General features: G+C 38.9%; 1 protein-coding gene across 7 annotated transcripts in view; it reads left to right on the forward strand.

Annotated features, from left to right (window-relative positions):
- Positions 1-18,374, forward strand: part of TBC1D19 (TBC1 domain family member 19) — a 199,872-nt gene that overhangs the window by 109,777 nt on the left and 71,721 nt on the right. For all 7 annotated transcript variants that reach the window (XM_079919380.1, XM_079919382.1, XM_079919381.1 and 4 more), the window contains 2 exons: positions 7,638-7,722; positions 10,734-10,778. In XM_079919380.1, coding sequence (XP_079775506.1) covers positions 7,638-7,722; positions 10,734-10,778 — 130 coding nt within the window. The remainder of the gene's footprint in view (positions 1-7,637; positions 7,723-10,733; positions 10,779-18,374) is intronic.

Here is an 18,374-nt window from a genome sequence, read left to right on the forward strand (position 1 = left end):
TCCTTTGATGTAAAAGACTGTTACCCTCCCCTCTTCCTCTAATAAATTTCCTATTTTTCCTTCAGCTCTCAGCTAAAATATCACTTACTCACAAATACCTTCCCTGACCCACTCCCTGCTTCCCAATGCAAACATGGCCATCTGAAGTATGCTTTTAAAGTCCTATGTAGTATTTTTCATACTTTTTATTTATAGTACTTTTTATAGCTTATTTGATTATTTTATAATTTCTCCCCCATAAATGTTTAGTATTATGACAGTAAACATGAATACATAAATTATAATATCAACCAAAGGCCAATAATCATATGATTTATAGTGTGCTGACTATTCTACTTCAGTGTGTGGGTAGAAAAAGTGTAAATTTGACGATTTCATCCCCTTTGGTGACTGGAAAGAAGAGAATTGTCAATTTTAAGTTACAACTACAAAGGCTTTTTGGTGGTAGTAAAAGAGATTTGCCAGGCAACATATCTGCCTCATTTGATGAACAGGGTCAGTAAGGATATCATTTTAAATGAGAGTAGTAACAATTTCTCCAAATAGTGCCAGAATTAGCCCTTGAGGATATACTCATCTTTGTGTACCCCATAAACTTGGAAAACTTATAAGTGACTAAGTCTGAAAAACAGAACCATTTATAAACAATGGATGCATTCTCTGAGAAAAAGCAGATTGATCATCAGTAAATATTTATTGATTCTTATATGTAAATGATACCACCTTTGATGGGCTTATTACATTCTAGCTAGGGAGGCAAAAATGTTTTGAAATTGTTTTAAAGTGTTTATGTACAGCATTGGATATTAAGTTAATTAATATCACAGATAGTAAGTACTATAGGAGTGTGCTTTAACAATTATTTTCCATTTTTATCATATTTTAGTCCAAATTGTATTATTTTTAGATTTCACATAATTTTTTGAGTCGTACATCTCCTGGCCTCTGCTACTCTTAGTACTTTGTAAAGCTGTAATGTGGATCTTTGTCCTTATAACATAAATAAAAGGATAATTGTAACACGTAAGTTCTGTCTTTGGGAATTATGCAGAATTAAATTTTCCTCATGTGGATACTTTCCATGATCGTACCTTTTAAATAACTAATTTTACAATTAGTCTGACTTATCAGAGGGAAGTTCATTTTAAGTAATAAAAATTATAATTGTATGTATTGGAAACAATATTATCAGAAATTGAGTTCTGATTTTTCTCTGGGAAAAGAATTTTATCCCTATACATGTGTGCACGCACACTTGTATGTGTATGTATGTATAAGAAAGAAGAAAGGCTTTTCTTGTCACTAATTATAGGCTTTCCTTTGGCAGAGCTGCCTAGCAACATAACTGCTCTATGGGAAAATTGTTGATTGTAATGGAGTGAACTTAATGTTCCTGGCATGCTCTGTGTCATAACCAATTTATTGGGTTTTGTGACTAGGCTACAAAGTTAGACAGCACGTGGCATTGCTGTGTCCATATATAGACGAGAAAACCTCCAGTAATCCCTCCTGAAGGAAGATCTGGGCCAATGCTACAAGGATACACAGGCACTCTTCTGAGTGACTCATGTTAGTTACCTAAATTTTATAAGCAACAACACTGAGCATTACAGAAATAATGTTTTGAGTTATAAGTCAACTTTTTTGTATTCCAAAGTTTAGTTTTTGCATGAAATTCTTAAAAATACTTCATTGTGCTGAAAGTTTTAAATTATATCAGAGTTTTAAAATGTGTTCAAACAGAAGATAACCCTTATTCCATGGAAGTATATTGGGTAGTTTGACAATAACATTTTCAGGTTCTAGTACTTAATAGCATCATGACAATCTATAAAAGTTAACTTATTGTCCAAAGTATATAAAATATTTATAGGGGAGAATGTTTATATAGTAAAGAGAAGACACGGGAATTAATCTTTCTGTTGGGTGAAAAATTCTCTGCCATACGCTTGGCTTATCTAGCATATGCTTAGTAGGAATACTGACATATTAGAATATGCCATAGTTATACATATTTTAATGCCATTGATGGTGTTCAAGAAAGGCCCAGGTGCAATCAGATATCCTTTATTCATGTCAAGTTATTGAGTGTCTGTTCTGATACAGGCGCTGTGTAAGGTGCTGCATGTTTATTAAGCTCACATTTTAGTGAAAAATGAGGTAAAGGCAAATACATAGTTATAATTTGATAAATGCTCTGATAGACGTTTATGCGCTGTTGCATGCAAATACAATTAAAGGAGAAATAAATTCTGGGAGTAGTTCAGCTTAGCGGTGGCTTCAGAATAGAAATGTTATCTGAAATGTCTGGTTCTTTTTCCTTTAATTTAAAAATTTTTAAATTTTTTTATCGAAGTATGGTTGATATACAATAGTATATTATTTTCAGGTGTACAACATAGTGATTTGACATTTATATACATTACAAATTGATCACCGTGATAAGTCTAGTAACCATCTGTCACCATACAGTTATTCCATTTATTATTGACTGTATTCCCTGCGCTGTACATTATATTCTCATGACTCCTTTGTTTTATAACTGAAAGTTTGTACTTCTTAATCCTCTTCACCTATTTCGCTCAACCCTCCACCCACCTCCCCTCTGGCTACCGTCAATTTGTTCTCTGTATCTATGAATCTATTTCTGTTTTATTTTGTTTGTCTGTTTGTGGTTATTTTTTTTTAAGATTCCACTTATAAATGAAATCATGGTATTTGTCTTTCTCTGAGGAAATGTCTGGTTCTTAAAGGCAAGGAATTAGGAGACTGAGAAAAACAAAAATAAACATGAGCCATGTGCATACGGTGATTAGTGAAGAGAGATTAGCTTTTCATGGCAGTGAACAACTCTGGCAATTCAGGCTAACCTTAATGAGCACTTGCTATAGAGCAAGGTCTGTGTGAACAGAGAGAACAAATGTGAAAGACATGTCAATACCATGACCTATCATTATAATCACTTCCTCTTGAATACATGTTCAACTCCCTCATGCTTCTCCCAATTTCTAGTAGTAATTGACTGACAAAACCTTAATCCTGGTTAAGTACAACTCTCCACCAATTCTGTGGCTGCAGTGTACATTTGAAAGTAGCTGGAGAAAAACATGCAATCATGATGACTGGTTTGATTTAAATTCATGACCTTTAACCTCAAGAGAGTCCTCACTTCTGCTTGGCATTTCTACTTCATTTCCCTGGTCCAATCATTCATCTATTCCCCTAGAGGACTTCTCATACCTCCTCTCTCTTCAGATCTCCACCTCTTCTCTCTCAGGTAATGACTTTGAGTCCTGTTTCTGAAAAAAATAAAAGTTCTGAGAACCGCCCTCCACCACACGTATTCCACCTACCTGCCTCTGCACCCATATATTCAGCTTTCCCTTCCTCTTATTATGGATAAACTGCCCGTGCATTTATTTATAACAAAGCCAGTCCCTGCATTTGGACACTGAAACTCATCTTCCCTCGGTACTCAAAGGCAGTGCAATTGTTAGTTTTTCCATCATCAATTTTCCCATTTCTATTGGATCACTCCTCTTAGTATACAACTGCATGGTTATTTCTCTCAATCTGAAAAACAAAGCAAAATAAAGTGAAACAAAAATCTTTCTTGATCCCTTATCCCTTCCAGCTACTGCCCCATTCCCCTGTTCCCTTATTTGGCAAAACTTCTTTTAAAAACATCTGCAGATATTGTTTCTAAGTCCTATCCTCCTATTCTCTCTTGAACCTTCCTTAATCAGTCTTTTTTTGCCCAACTGTCCTACTGAAGATACGAGTGATTTCATATTGCTGGTCATTTCCCAGTTTTCACCTTACTTTATCTGTTTGGTCACTCAATCATGCCTTCTCTTTGATTCTCTTTCTTCACTTGGCTTCTAGGATATCATGCTTTCTGGTTCCCTTCTATCTTACTGGCTGGCATTCTCATTCACCTTTGCTGCTTTCTCTTCATCTCCCTGTCATACCCTGGAGTAACTCCAAGGATAAGTCCTTGGACCTCTTTTTTTCCCCCATCTTTGCCATTGGTGATCTCATATATTCTCCTGACTTTTAAGTACCATCTGTACACTGACAACTTCCAAATTTTTATTTATCTTTAATTTATATTTGTCTTTTGGGGCTTTCTGGACCTCTCCCTTCAACCCTAGGCTTATTTGTCTGGTCCTGGTGACCTGTTCCAAAATCTTATTATCCCAGGCTCATTTCCTGACCACTTTTAGGTTCCTAATTAAAATACACATCAGGGCTTCCCTGGTGGCGCAGTGGTTGAGAGTCCACCTGCCGATGCAGGCGACACGGGTTCGTGCCCTGGTCCAGGAAGATCCCACATGCCGCGGAGCGGCTGGGCCCGTGAGCCATGGCCGCTGAGCCTGCGCGTCCGGAGCCTGTGCTCCGCAACGGGAGAGGCCACAGCAGTGAGAGGCCCGCGTACCGCAAAAAATATTGTTCGTCTGTATAGTGGATTATTCTGCAGCATTAAAAAATGTGTGTAGAAAATACTTACTTTATAATTTTTTTTACAGATTTATTTATTTTTAAAATTTTGGCTGTGTTAGGTCTTCATTGCTGCACGTGGGCGTTCTCTAGTTGCGGTGAGCAGGGGCTACTCTTCGTTGTGGTGTGCAGCCTTCTCTTTGCGGTGGCTTCTCTTGTTGTGGAGCACAAGGCATGCGGCCTTCAGTAGTTGTGGCACGTGGGCTCAGTAGTTGTGGCTCGTGGGCTCTAGAGCACAGGCTCAGTAGTTGTGGCACATGGGATTAGTTGCTCCGCGGCATGTGGGATCTTCCCAGACCAGGGATCGAACCCGTGTCCCCTGCATTGGCAGGTGGATTCTTAACCACTGCACCACCAGGGAAATCCGTTATTTTATAATACTGAGAGAAAGTAGAGTATAGAACAGTATGCATAATCCTATTTTGTTGGAAAAATTTATGTATGTATGTATAAGAACAGCCCGGAAGGATATACATCAAAATATTAACACTGGTGAGATTGTGGGTCTTCTTTCTCCATTTTTTAATTATCTCTATTTCTAATTTTTTTCTTATTTTTATCATAAACATGTATTGCTTGCATAGTCTTTTAATATATAAAAATAAATCAGCAGCAATGGTTGGTACGTATCTCATGACTGCACCTGACTGATGCCCAGTCTCCATATCTATCCTGTTTCTAAAGCTGGGCCCCTTTCTTGTGTCTTGAACTCATGGTTCCCCTCTCCATTCACTCCTGCTGCTAGTCGAGCCCTGATTTTGTTCCCCAGTTCTGTTAACTGGGCTTCTGCCTTTTTCTGTTATTCCCAAATCCTTTTCTCGGTAACATCTTTTGAATCCCAGGACTTCTAACACCAGGACCTAGATTTCCTGTCACTCACTAATCACCTTCCTGGGGATTGGTCCCCTGCCTCCAGGCTGGTATCAACAATCCAGTTCCTCGTACTGGACATCTTTGATTTTGACTTTCTGCCCTACCTATTTTCCTTTCCAGGTAGAGTTGCCATATCTACCTGCTGGTCAGAACAACCAGCTTCTAACCTGTGCTGGGCTGCCACTTGTTCTACTGCTGCTAATCCCTTTTAGATACCATGAGTTGCCTTCCCTCCCACCCTGACATGCCCACTGCTAGCTGCTGCATCCCAGCAATGAGCCTAGTTCCAGTTTCCTGCACTTTTCAAACTTCTCTGTGCCATCGTAGTTACCTAGGGTCCCCACTCTACACATCTTATCTTATTAAATTTCTTCAAGTTGGTTCTTTTTTGCAGATTAAAAATACACTAAAAGAATCAACTGGTCAACAACACTAATCATTAGAGAAATGCAAATCAAAACTACAGTGAGGTATCACCTCACACCAGTCAGAATGGCCATCATCAAAAAATCTACAAACAGTAAATGCTGGAGAGGGTGTGGAGAAAAGGGAACCCTCTTGCACTGTTGGTGGGAATATAAATTAATACAGCCACTATGGAGAACAGTATGGAGGTTCCTTAAAAAACTAAAAATAGAACTACCATGTGACCCAGCAATCCCACTACTGGGCATATACCCTGAGAAAACCATAATTCAGAAAGAGTCATGTACCACAATGTTAATTGCAGCTCTATTTACAATAACCAGGACATGGAAGCAACCTAAGTGTACATCGACAGATGAATAGATAAAGAAGATGTGGCACATATATACAATGGAATATTACTCAGCCATAAAAAGAAACGAAATTGAGTTATTTGTAGTGAGGTGGATAGACCTAGAGTCTGTCATACAGAGTGAAGTAAGTCAGAAAGAGAAAAACAAATACCGTATGCTAACACATATATATGGAATCTAAAAAACAAAAAAATGGTAATGGAGAACCTAGGGGCAGGACAGGAATAAAGATGCAGACGTAGGGGCTTCCCTGGTGGCGCAGTGGTTGAGAGTCCGCTTGCCAATGCAAGGGACACGGGTTTGTACCCCAGTCTGAGAAGATCCCACATGCCGCGGAGCGGCTGGGCCCGTGAGCCATGGCCGCTGAGCCTGCACGTCTGGAGACTGTGCTCCGCAATGGGAGAGGCCCGTGTACCACACACACACAAAAAAAGATGTAGACGTAGAGAATGGACTTGAGGACATGGGGAGGGGGAAGGGTAATGTGGGACAAAGTGAGAGAGTGGCATGGACATATATACAGTACCAAATGTAAAATAGATAGCTAGTGGGAAGCAGCCACATAGCACAGGGAGATCAGCTCCGTGCTTTGTGACCACCTAGAGGGGTGGGATATGGAGGGTGGGAGGGAGGTGCAAGAGGGAGGAGATATGGGGATATATGTATATGTATAGCTGATTCACTTTGCTATAAAGCAGAAACTAACACACCATTGTAAAGCAATTATACTCCAATAAAGATGTTAAAAAAAAAAAAAGAATCACCTGGTAGTTAGTAACTTGCATTTTCTGCAGTTGTTTAAGGTTTAGGTGACTAACAGTGAGAAATCTTTGGATGAACTTTGCCCATCACACTTGGTATCTACTGTAACACTTACCACGGGTGTACCAATAGAGGGCACTCTTCCCATTGAGAGGCACAGTACTGAACTTAAAAGATTCTACCTCAGTGCCTGTCAAGCAGAAGTAGCGATGAATTACCTGTTATAAAACAGTGCTTATATATATATGGAATCAAAAAAATGGTTCTGAAGAACGTAGGGGCAGGACAGGAATAAAGACGCAGATGTAGAGAATGGACTTGAGGACACGGGGAGGCGGAAGGGTAAGCTGGAACGAAGTGACAGAGTGGCACTGACATATATACACTACCAAACGTAAAATAGATAGCTAGTGGGAAGCAGCCGCATAGCACTGGGAGATCAGCTCTGTGCTTTGTAACCGTCTAGAGGGGTGGGATAGGAAGGGTGGGAGGGAGAAGCAAGAGGGAAGGGTTATGGGGATATATGTATACGTATAGCTGATTGACTTTGTTATACAGCAGAAACTAACACAACATTGTAAAGCAGTTATATTCCAATAAAGATGTTAAAAAAAATAAAAAGTACACAAGTTAACACAACATTGTAATGCAACCATATCTCAATACAAAATAAAGGGAAAAAAACAGTGCTTAATTGTTTGTTTTTTCCAATGTTGTACCCAGGTATTACTTTGTTTCTCCCGAGATACATCTGTGTTGGGTCACTTTGCATACAACAGCGCTTCACCACCGAAATCATACATAAGAGGTAAAATTTTAGTATATAAAGGAAGTATTCTTTAACACTTACATAATCATGCCAAGACTGTTTATTTTATAGCATATATTGGTTGTCAAAATTTTTGTTGTAAATTATGTAATAAGATGTCTCTCAGGTTATTGTAACTATCTTTCACTCCCACTTAAATCAGTGCCCAAGCCACTTAACGCAGATCACAGGAAAGTGGTTCCCCAAAACAGCATTTAAAATTACTTCTTCATTTTTCCTGTTTGTTCTCTCCTCTGTTGCTGTTTTTGCCATATCTGTTGACTTTTACTTACCCTTCTAACTATGAGTTTATCAGTTGAATTTGCTTTTTCTTTTTTTTGCTTTCTTTATTCCTTCTCTCAAAATGTTACACCACACTTAAAGTTTGATATAATTTATATGCTATTAGCTTTCTTAATTCTATTTTATTGCTTTCTTCTCTTTATCACTAGCTGTCTACAAGATAATGCTATTTCAGTATCCTGCTATCACCTGGCAATTGAACTAATTTCAGCTGGAAGCCTTTCCCCGATTTCTCCTTTTTATTAAGTAGTGAACACCCAGCACTGGAAGCTTAGAAGCCTATTGTGTATGGTCATTCTGCTATTCCCATAAAGAAAGATGCTGTTTGTCCTGTATCTCCTAAGTCCAACTGTCTGCCTGATTACTACAACCCCTGCCCTAAGACAGGCCCACATTGCCAGTGCTGGGATCAGGCTCCCCCAACTTGGGGGCTCTCTTGGTTACATTGCTTCTATACTGAATTGATAGAAGCATTTGGTTTACTTGTTTGTTTCTTTCACATCATCTGCTGAAAAACTGATTATAGAACTTATCTAATGGACTTACCTCTAAATTCAGCCAAATTTTAATTCAGCCCTCCATCAGTTGATCCTGTCTTAACCTAGCTAACTTTGTTTCTCTGTTTATTCCACATTATCCCACTTTCATTCTAAGCCTCTATATATTCCCTAAACATGGAAAGATTCCCACTCCTCCACCCCCAAAATCATAGGTTCTTGAAGAACTAGCCTATATCTCACAGTATCAGAAAAACTCAGATTATTTCCTTCTATGTAGGGAAAAACCCAATTCTTTCCTACTGTGTTTTGCTCCTGTGTTTTTAATTTACTACTCACACAAAGCACTTCACTTCTGACACTTTTGGTCACACATATGTGGGGAGTTTTCCCCACAATAACAAGCTAGTCTTGACATCACCTGGGTGTCCTGCAGTTTAACTCAATTCTAACACTGTCTACCTAGAGATGGTGTCAGATCCCACAGGTTAAGGACTCAATCCTCACATACATACACACACACACACACTTCAGACACCAGTCACAAGCTTAGGTCATCATCTGTGCTTCTGACCAACTGGCTTTAGACTGGACGTTCCAACAACCCTCTCCTTGGGTTTGACTGATTTACTAGAGAGGCCCACAGAACTCAGGGAAACACGTACTAACATTTACCAGTTGGTTAAAGGATATGATAAAGAATACAAATGAACAGCCAGATGAAGAGGCACATAGGGCTACGCCTGGGAGGGTCACAAGCATAGAAACTTCTGTCCCCATGGAGTTGGAGTGCGTCTTCTTCCCAGTGTTGATGTGTTTGCCCACCTAGAAGCTCTTCAAACCCCCTACTTCTGGGGTTTTATGGAGTCTTCCTCACAGAGGCATGATCAATTATTAAACTCCATTTCCAGTCCCTCTGGAGTATGAGGGGGTGGGGCTTCTAATCAAGGCTTGGTCTTTCTGGTGACCAGCGCCCGTTCAGAAGCCCACTCAGAGTCACCCCAATAGAATGAAAGATGCTCCTAATGCTCTTATCACTTAGGAAAGTACAAGCGTTTCAGGAGCTCTGTGCCAGCAACCAGGGGCAGAGACCAATACACACTTTCCATTGTCTCCAAGTCCACCAACCCATCATCAATTTCCCTCTCCTCGAAACCTCTAAAGCACTTAAAGGCTGTGCCAGAAAACTTAGCAAACATATCTTAATGTTTCCTGTTTTAGTCTGGATTATAAGCCACATGGTTCAGACACCATATCTCATATCTACTCTGTTTGCCTCTCGGCACCTAGCCCAGTATTGGGTACCCAGCAGATATTCTCTATCATCCATCCATCGACCTACCTACCCATCTATCATTTCATTCTCTTCTTACTCACAAGATCAATCCTTGTTGTCTCCACCCTAACCTAAACTGCTCATGCAGTTCTTCATTTCCTCTCTCCCACCATTCCCAACCAAAAAAATTTTTTTAATTAAAAATCTTACCTTAAAGCCAAAGTGCAAAAACGCATGTGACTTTTCAGTAGACTCAACAGTGTTAGAAAAACTGTCAAGATAAGAGCTACCTACTTTTTCCCACCTCAGTAGAAGGTGGGAAAAAACTCAGACCTTTGAAAGTTTTGAGGAAAAACTTTTAAAAACTCACTTAAACATTTAATTATGGTGAATATACTTTAATTTTCTGAGATAATCCTGATTTCAAATATTTAGCCTCATTCTCAGACCATATCAATTGTTTAGGAATTCAGAAAATATTACCACCATACAGTGAAAGACATTTAATTTTAACTTTTTAGCTCATTCCGTAAAATGTAAACTAATGAGGTGTTGCAAAGCTTAGGACTTACTTTAATGACTAGACTAGAATTACTTATAATTAACACAACAATTCTAGGCTTACAAATAGATGCTGCTCTTCTTAAGTGCTTAAGGAGCTTTAAAATGTTTGTTCTTTTAATTATTTTGTATCACTTACCTTGTAGTGCTTAAGTTTATATTATTGACTTTAGTTGATGAAAGGATTTGCTAATACCAAAAGATTGGCTGGCATATTTTCAAATTAATTCCATATTATAAAATGAAATGAAAGGAGATTGTACTATAGTAGTTTATAAATTCCATTAATTTTTAGTATATTCACAAAATTAATTTTTAAAGTTTTTTCTATTTTATCTAATCATATTGGAACTCTCTATGGTTTTCTCTTACAGGAAAACTAGGACTAGAAGAATATGCCGTCTTTTATCCACCAAATGGTAAGAGCAATGCTATTCCTCCCTCTAGTGGGAAATAGGAAAATTACAACTTTTATAATAGCACTGTGACTTCTTATTCTCTATCTTTAAATGGATAATAATTTATCATCTAAAATAAACCTTCTATAGAATAACTATTCTAATTAATTTCATGTTTGTGGTAGTTTTTTGCTGAATTGTGCGTATCCTTTCTGATTTTCCTTGAGACCAGTAGTAGCATTTGTGAGAAAGCTAAGAAGACTCAGGTGTCTAAGTCCAGGGTGCTTAGCTTTCCTCTGAAGGACATTAACTCGTCCGTCTAGGACCTTCCTTTTGGCTTTATTGGAGCAGTGCCCTAATGAGTGGGTTGCCTTGTGTTGCACTTTATTGTTCTCATGATTTGACAAGTGTAATATTTATGAAATAAAAATATTTCAAGAAATACGTCACTGAAAAAAGTATGTTTTGATTAAAGTGATCAAATGTATAGTGACCTCCTTGAATATCATTTCTTTGAGATTATCAGATAGTTTTAAGATATGCTCCTTGGAAAAGCAATATATAGCAGTCCTTATTATGATACTATAATGTTGCATCCTGAAGAAGTTCTTTTACTCCAGCAGAGTTAAGAACATGGGCTTTGTAATCCTGCAGACCTGGGTTCAGATCCCAGTTCTGCCAACTCACCCTATGACCTTGGGTAAGTTATACACCTTCGCTGAACTTCAGATTTGTCATCTATAGCACGTGGGTAACAGATTAAAGGAGATAACACTGTACGACACAGCACCGGATGTGTAGTGATTGCTCACAAAATGCAGCTGATACAAGTTGCGTTTAGCTTCTTTACTGACCAGCCCATCTGGAACTCATCCTTGGCTTTCATGGCACTGTCCTCTCCTTGTACCTCTCAGTGTGCTGTCCCAGGTTCCTTCACAGGCTAGCCTCCTCTGTCCCTCGTTAAGCACTGGCATTCCAATGTCCCACCCCACTCTTGTTCTGCTGCTCTTTTTTTTTCTGCTTCTCTTCTTTTCACACATTTTCCTAGGACTTCTTATCTGCTCTCTTGCTTCTATTTGTTAACTACTCTAAAAGTGATATCTTCAATTCTGACTTCTACATTACTTAACTCAAATTTAACCTGAACTAATTACTCTTCATATGCCCACTATTTAAAAAAGAAAAACAACAAAGGCAAACTTAAATTTAAAAAACAAAACGACAGCGACAAGATAAACCAAACACTGTCCTCTTTCTCTCTCCCGTTAATTGTACTCTCATTTAACCAGTAATTCAAGGCCTAAAATCTGGTAGTCATCCTTGATTCCTTTCAATCTTGGACCCCTTTCATCTAATAAATCACCAGGATCATCCAATCTTATCTTCAAACTACATCTGGAACCCTCTCTACCTCACCATAACTACTACCTTGCCCTCATTCAGGCTTTACTATCTCTAGTTTATTCATTGCAACTGACACCTAACTTGTCTCCCTTCCTCCAGTCTTTTCTAGCTTTTCTCTGTCTTTTACAATGCTGTCTCAGTTATACAGCTAAAAGGAAAATCTGAAAATTGCCGTTTTTCTCCTTAAAGTTTTATTAATGGCTCCCCATTTCTTTATAGGCAATGTCCAAGCCTCTCAGCATGGCATAAGACAACCTCTCTTGACTCTGGCCCCTATTCAGTCTAACTCCTAGCTTCATTTCTCACCATTTCCCATTTCACTTTTTTTTCTAATTGCAACAATATCAAATTATTAATTCTTCACACAAACACAGCTACATACTCTCAGAAAAGCACTATGCTGCTTTCCTACCTCATGACTTCTGTTCCTATGCTTGTAATAGTGCGTTCAACATGTCTTCACCTGGCTGCCCTCTGGTTCAGCTCAGGCATGATCCTCTCCAGGAGACTTTCCTTGGAACCCCAGGTGAGGTTAAGGGCCCTTCCTCTAGGCTCCCATAGTACCCAGTGTGATTACCTTCGGTATCTCTTACTATATTATCTTGGCATTAATTGTCTATGCTTTATCTCCCCCTCTAGATTGCAAGCCTCTTGAGGTTTAGGGCCATATCATTCATTTTTGCTCCTCCAGTATCTAGCTATAGTAGGACCTTAATGAGTATTTATTTGAGCTAAATTAGAGGCTTTTTAATCTTAACATTTATGTATAAACTTTGTTACATCTGTCTCCCCAGAAAATTAATTTTCATATAACTTTTTATATTTATATAAGAATCGGAAAATAAGAAAAAATAAATACCTCTGAAAGGCCAAATGAAATGTCCGTGGAGTCAACTTTCTTTTCTCTATTCATATATAGGAGAGCTTTTCCAACTTAGTTTAGAATATATTCGCTTTTACTTGACACACGTGCCTAACAAACTTGGTTTGCTGGTTTTTATGACCCCTGTAACGAAAGAAGTACAGAAAGAAACTGATATACATAGGAAAAATGATTAACAACAGTAGAAGTGAAAATCAGAGACCTCACAAAGGAAAATAGAAAAGCTATAAAACAGCATATAAAAGCACTCCTGCAAATAGGTCTGGGACCATTTCATGTAAAAGTCAATAACCCTCCACCCTTTAAATAAGTATCATTGAGTTGCAACATATTATAGTAATTTAAGACTTTTATAATGAGCTAAGGCACCAAGAAAAAAATATTGCTATAACAATAATAGTAATAGTAGTCACAGCAGTAGCAGCTAACATTTTTCCATGCAGAACTATATACTAAGCAGTGTGCTAAGTACATCCCATGTATTAATTCATTTAATCCTTACAAGAATCTTCTGAGGCAGCTACTAGTATTATCCCTATTTATAGATAAAGAAGCTGAGGCAGGCTTCCCTGGTGGCGCAGTGGTTGAGAGTCCGCCTGCTGATGCAGGGGACACGGGTTCGTGCCCCGGTCTGGGAAGATCCCACATGCCGCGGAGCGGCTGGTCCCGTGAGCTATGGCCGCTGAGCCTGCGCGTCCGGAGCCTGTGCTCCGCGGCGGGAGAGGCCACAGCAGTGAGAGGCTCGCGTACCGCAAAAAAAAAAAAAAAAAAAAAGAAGCTGAGGCACAGAGTGTTAACTTGCCCAGCTGGTGAGCGGCAAAGCCAGGCTTTGAACCCAAGTTCTTTGACTTCAGAAAAGAAGTCAGACTTTTTTTAAAGACAACGTTCTTTTTTAAGAAAAAATATATGTTTATCATTTATTTTAGCCTGCGTCGGGTCTTAGCTGCCGCACGCGGGAACTTCGTTAAGGCATGCAGGATCTTTCATTGCGGCACACAGGCTCTTTGTTGCAGTACACAGGCTTCTCTCTAGTTGTGGCGTGTGGGTTTTTCTCTTCTCTAGTTGTGGCACGCAGGCTCCAGAGCACGTGGGCTGTGTAGTTTGCGGCACGCAGGCTCTAGTTGAGGCGCATGAGCTCGGTAGTTGTGGCATGGGGGCTTAGTTGCCCCGAGGCATGTGGGATCTTAGTTCCCGACCAGGGATCGAACCTGAGTCCCCTGCATTGTAAGGCAGATTCTTTACCACTGGACCACCAGGGAAGTCCCAAGAAGCAGTATTCTTAATCACCGTGCCCTACTACCTCAGAAAAATGTTACTGAGTTCATTGTAGTATCTTTTAGAAGAAAATTAAGCGGTTAATATATTGAAAATTTTGATGTATATAACAGGTTCTAGAAACAGTTTCATCCAGAAAAAAAAATAGTTTAATGTTTAATGGAATAAACCCATTTATTATAAGCTTATGAAAGAAAAATGCTACTGAATTTTGGAAAGAGAAGATTGTGGTATTTTAATTTACCCACCTTTTTTGATTCAAGATCTGTATTTTCCCCTCTGGCATGAGAAAGCTGCACCAGGAATGTGGGCAGTTGTCTGTATAGCCACCAAAGTAGAGAGTGGGGGGTAGTAGGTGGGTAAATTAAAAGCTGTTCATAAGCTGTTCATAATCTTAATACTTAAGTATCATTTCTTGTCTCTGGTTGTTTTAGAACCTTACCAGAATCAGAGGAGATTCTTCTCTGGGGATTGATTCTGAAACTGCAGAACAAGAAGAGACAAAGAGCAGTCAGCCCACTGTCCCTTTGCTCTTTACTCAAGGCAATACCACCCAACATTTGTATATTACCCACCCTGTTTTTCAACCTCTGCCAAAGACGGGATTACTTTGAAATCTCAAGGACACCTCTCCCACTGCCACCAAAAGTGGCCTGGCTTTCGTGGTCACAGGGGCTCACCCAGAGAGCTTTGCCTGCAGCTCATTGACACACTGTCCACCCCTGACCCGGAAGCTGCTTAAATGGGGACAGAGGTTTGCTCACTCACTTCCCCACCTGTGATCTCCTTTCCTAGGATGGAAATAACAGGCCATCATGGCATCGGACATTACCCTGTCACCTTATTTGAAGCCTTGTCAGTGGAAAGACTTTCTCTAGTAGATTTATTAAACAACTGGTGAGCAAAAATTTCTGAGCTGAAGGAGACTCCTCACAGGAAATTTTTAAGCTTTTCTTGTTTTTATTCTTTGTTCAACATGTATAACTTTATTTATTTATTTAATAAATACTTATTAAAGGACACAGATAAAGTACCTGCTGCCAAGGAGCTTCCATCCTAGTGAGGGAGACATACAATAAACAAGTACATAAGTAGCTACCGTAAATAAATAACTCTGAAAATAATTTCAGAGAGTGACGTGAACAATTAAAGGGAACAGAAACTGATAGTAGGTAGGGAGGTGGGGGAAGGGCACAGCTATTGTAGATAAGGAAGTCAGAAAAGATGCCTCTGAGGAGGTAGAATGTGAACAGAGCCCAGAATGTGCAGAGTGAGCTGTGCAAAGGAGGAGGAGAGCACTCCAAAGGGAATGCAACATGTTTAAAGTCCTAAGAGGAACATACTTGATGAACTAAAGAACAACAGGATGGCCAGTGTGACTCATGAGAGTGAGCAAAACATAAACTGGTACAAGGTGAGGTGAGAGGTAGACAGGGGCCAGGCCAGTTAGGGGGACAGTTGTTCTACAGTTTTGTCTAGTAAGTCCAATGTTTGGACTCCCTTAGAGGCAGTTTCTATTAATTTCTTGTTTTGCTGTTAATAGACTATACTTACTTCTTTGCATGCATAGTAATTTTTTTGCTGTTGATAACTGGATATCTTGAGCATTACATTGTGGTAACTCTGAAAAATCAGATTTTCTCCCCTCCCCAGAACTTGCTGTTGCTTGTTGTGGGTTGTAGTTTTTTAGTGACTTTTCTAAACTGTTTTTGTACAAATTATCTTTTTTTGTATTGAGTGCCCCCTGAAGTCCCTGTTCCATTAGCTTAGTGATCAGTTAGTGATTTGACAGAGATTTCCTTAAATGTCTGAAACTAAAATCAGTCTTCACTGATATACTCTGTGTAGGGAGTACTCCTTCAAGGCTTAGCCAGGCCATTTACGGCTCTGCCTTAGCTTTCACTTCCTGCTTGCACATGGCCCAGAAATCAGGCAGAAATGAAAGCTGAAGTTCTTCTCAGGTCTTTTCTAGATTCCCCTCATTACAGAGGAGCTTTTCAAAGCCTTTATCCCTCCATATTTATGCCTCTCCAATCTCTTCCTTCCGAGGCTTTTCAGTCTGCCTAGTCCTTGCCCCATCTGTTATCCCTTGCTGCCCCAGGTGGCTAAGGCTAATAGATTTGCTTTTATTAAAAATAAATAAATAAATCTGATAAATATCACCTGGCTGGCCACTTTAGCCCAATCTCTCAGGTAGCTACTAGACAGGTCAAAACACACAACCACAATTTTTTGATTCAAGATCTATATTTTCCCCTCTGGCATGAGAAAGCCACACCAGGAATGTGGACAGTTGTCTTTATAGCCACCAAAGTAGAGACTGGGGGGGAGTAGGTGGGTAAATTAAAATACCACAATCTTCTCTTTCCAAAATTCCATAGCATCTTTCTTTATTAAGTATTTCCTTGGTTGTTGTAAGTTTTTTATTAGATTCCAGAATTCAAAAAAGTTGATTCTAACAGTTCTAGCCAGTTTAACCATTGCTATAGCGGAGGGATGGTGTTTTAGAGTTTTCTATTTCACTCTTCTCAGTGACATCTCTCCTCCAGTTCCTGATGAATATCTTTAAAAGATCATCCTGACTACTATGTAGAATAAAAGCATAAGCTCCAAGAGAACAAGGACCTTAATAGTTTGATGACCAATATTATCTAGCATCTAGAATCATGCATGGCATAAAGTCACTGCTCAGGAAACATTATTGAATGAGTGAGCTAAGGAATGAGGGAATGAATGTAGAAGGATATAGAGGAGCAAGAATAGAAGCAAGGAGGTGAGACTTATAGGAAAAATATACATAGATCTGACTGAGACTTAAAATAAACAAACATCATAATTTGCTAATACCATTTGTTTCCTACAAGACAAAATAAGTAATTGCTAGTGAACATTAGGGAGAGGAGTGTTAGGACTCCAGAGCAGTGGTTCTCCAGTAAGGGCAATTCCACCCCCTTACCCTCCAGGGACATTTGGCAATGTCTGAAGACACTTCTGGTTGTCAGAGGGGAGGGATATACTACCAGTATCTCCTGGTTAGAGGCCAGGGTTGCTGCTAAACGTCCTACAGTGTGCAGGACAACCCTTCACAACAAAGATTAGGAAAGGCTCTTGGAAGAAATAACAAAAATATCTCATTTAAAATCTGCCTGCAAGTGTCAGGTTGATAAATAGCAGTGTAATTTGTTATCTAAATTAATTAAATAAATTAAAAAATCACATAATCCAAAATTCATGTCATGTGTAACTTTGGACATAAGTTGAAAAACTAATTATTTGAAGTATCATTTCTAGATTGATATTTAAACATGGTTATGTTCTGATGTTTTGGGAACTTTTAACTACTAAATTTAATAAACTAACAAAGTCATATTCTGAAGTTCCAATTCAGAAAGATAACAGAAATAGCTAGAAAACAATTTGACCATTGTCCTGATCCCTATGCTTACTGACCTGTAGGCTACATGTGAAATGAGAATAAACAGAGGAAATGATTATTTCAACATTGAATTAAATAAATTGTACTAAGTAATCCCAAATGAAAGAGTGTAAAAATTTGCTTTCAACTGGAATGATGTTAAAGTGAATCAGATGTGAGAGTTATGGTACAACTATAAACGCTAAGTATTAGTAGAGACAGTGAGGAAATGAAGGGGAAATATTTAGTAAGTGCAAAGCTCGTTGATATTTGGGGTGTTTTCTGAGTCCTATTTACTATTTATATCTCATCTAGTTCAAGATTTATTTTTGTTGATGATGTTTACCATTCTGGACTATGTCAAAGGCCCATTAAATCATTACTTTATAAAGTTATTTCTATTGAATGGAGTAGGCAGTTAGTATTTTAGACTTTCTTCAGTTAGATAGAGGTAGGCTAGGATCTTAAAATAATCACTCATAGCAGACTTGTAGAACTCTGAGGCCAGATTAACGGTGGTGTCCCAAGCATCCCAGTGCCTCTTGGATGAAGGCCAGGTGGCTGAAAACTTGGCCCTTGAAAGACTGAAGTGGTGAGAGGGAAAGGAAAGGATTTTGAAAAACTGGTCAAGAACATGACA

Source organism: Stenella coeruleoalba (assembly GCF_951394435.1).
Source record: "Stenella coeruleoalba genome assembly, chromosome: 4".
NCBI lineage: Eukaryota > Metazoa > Chordata > Mammalia > Artiodactyla > Delphinidae > Stenella > Stenella coeruleoalba.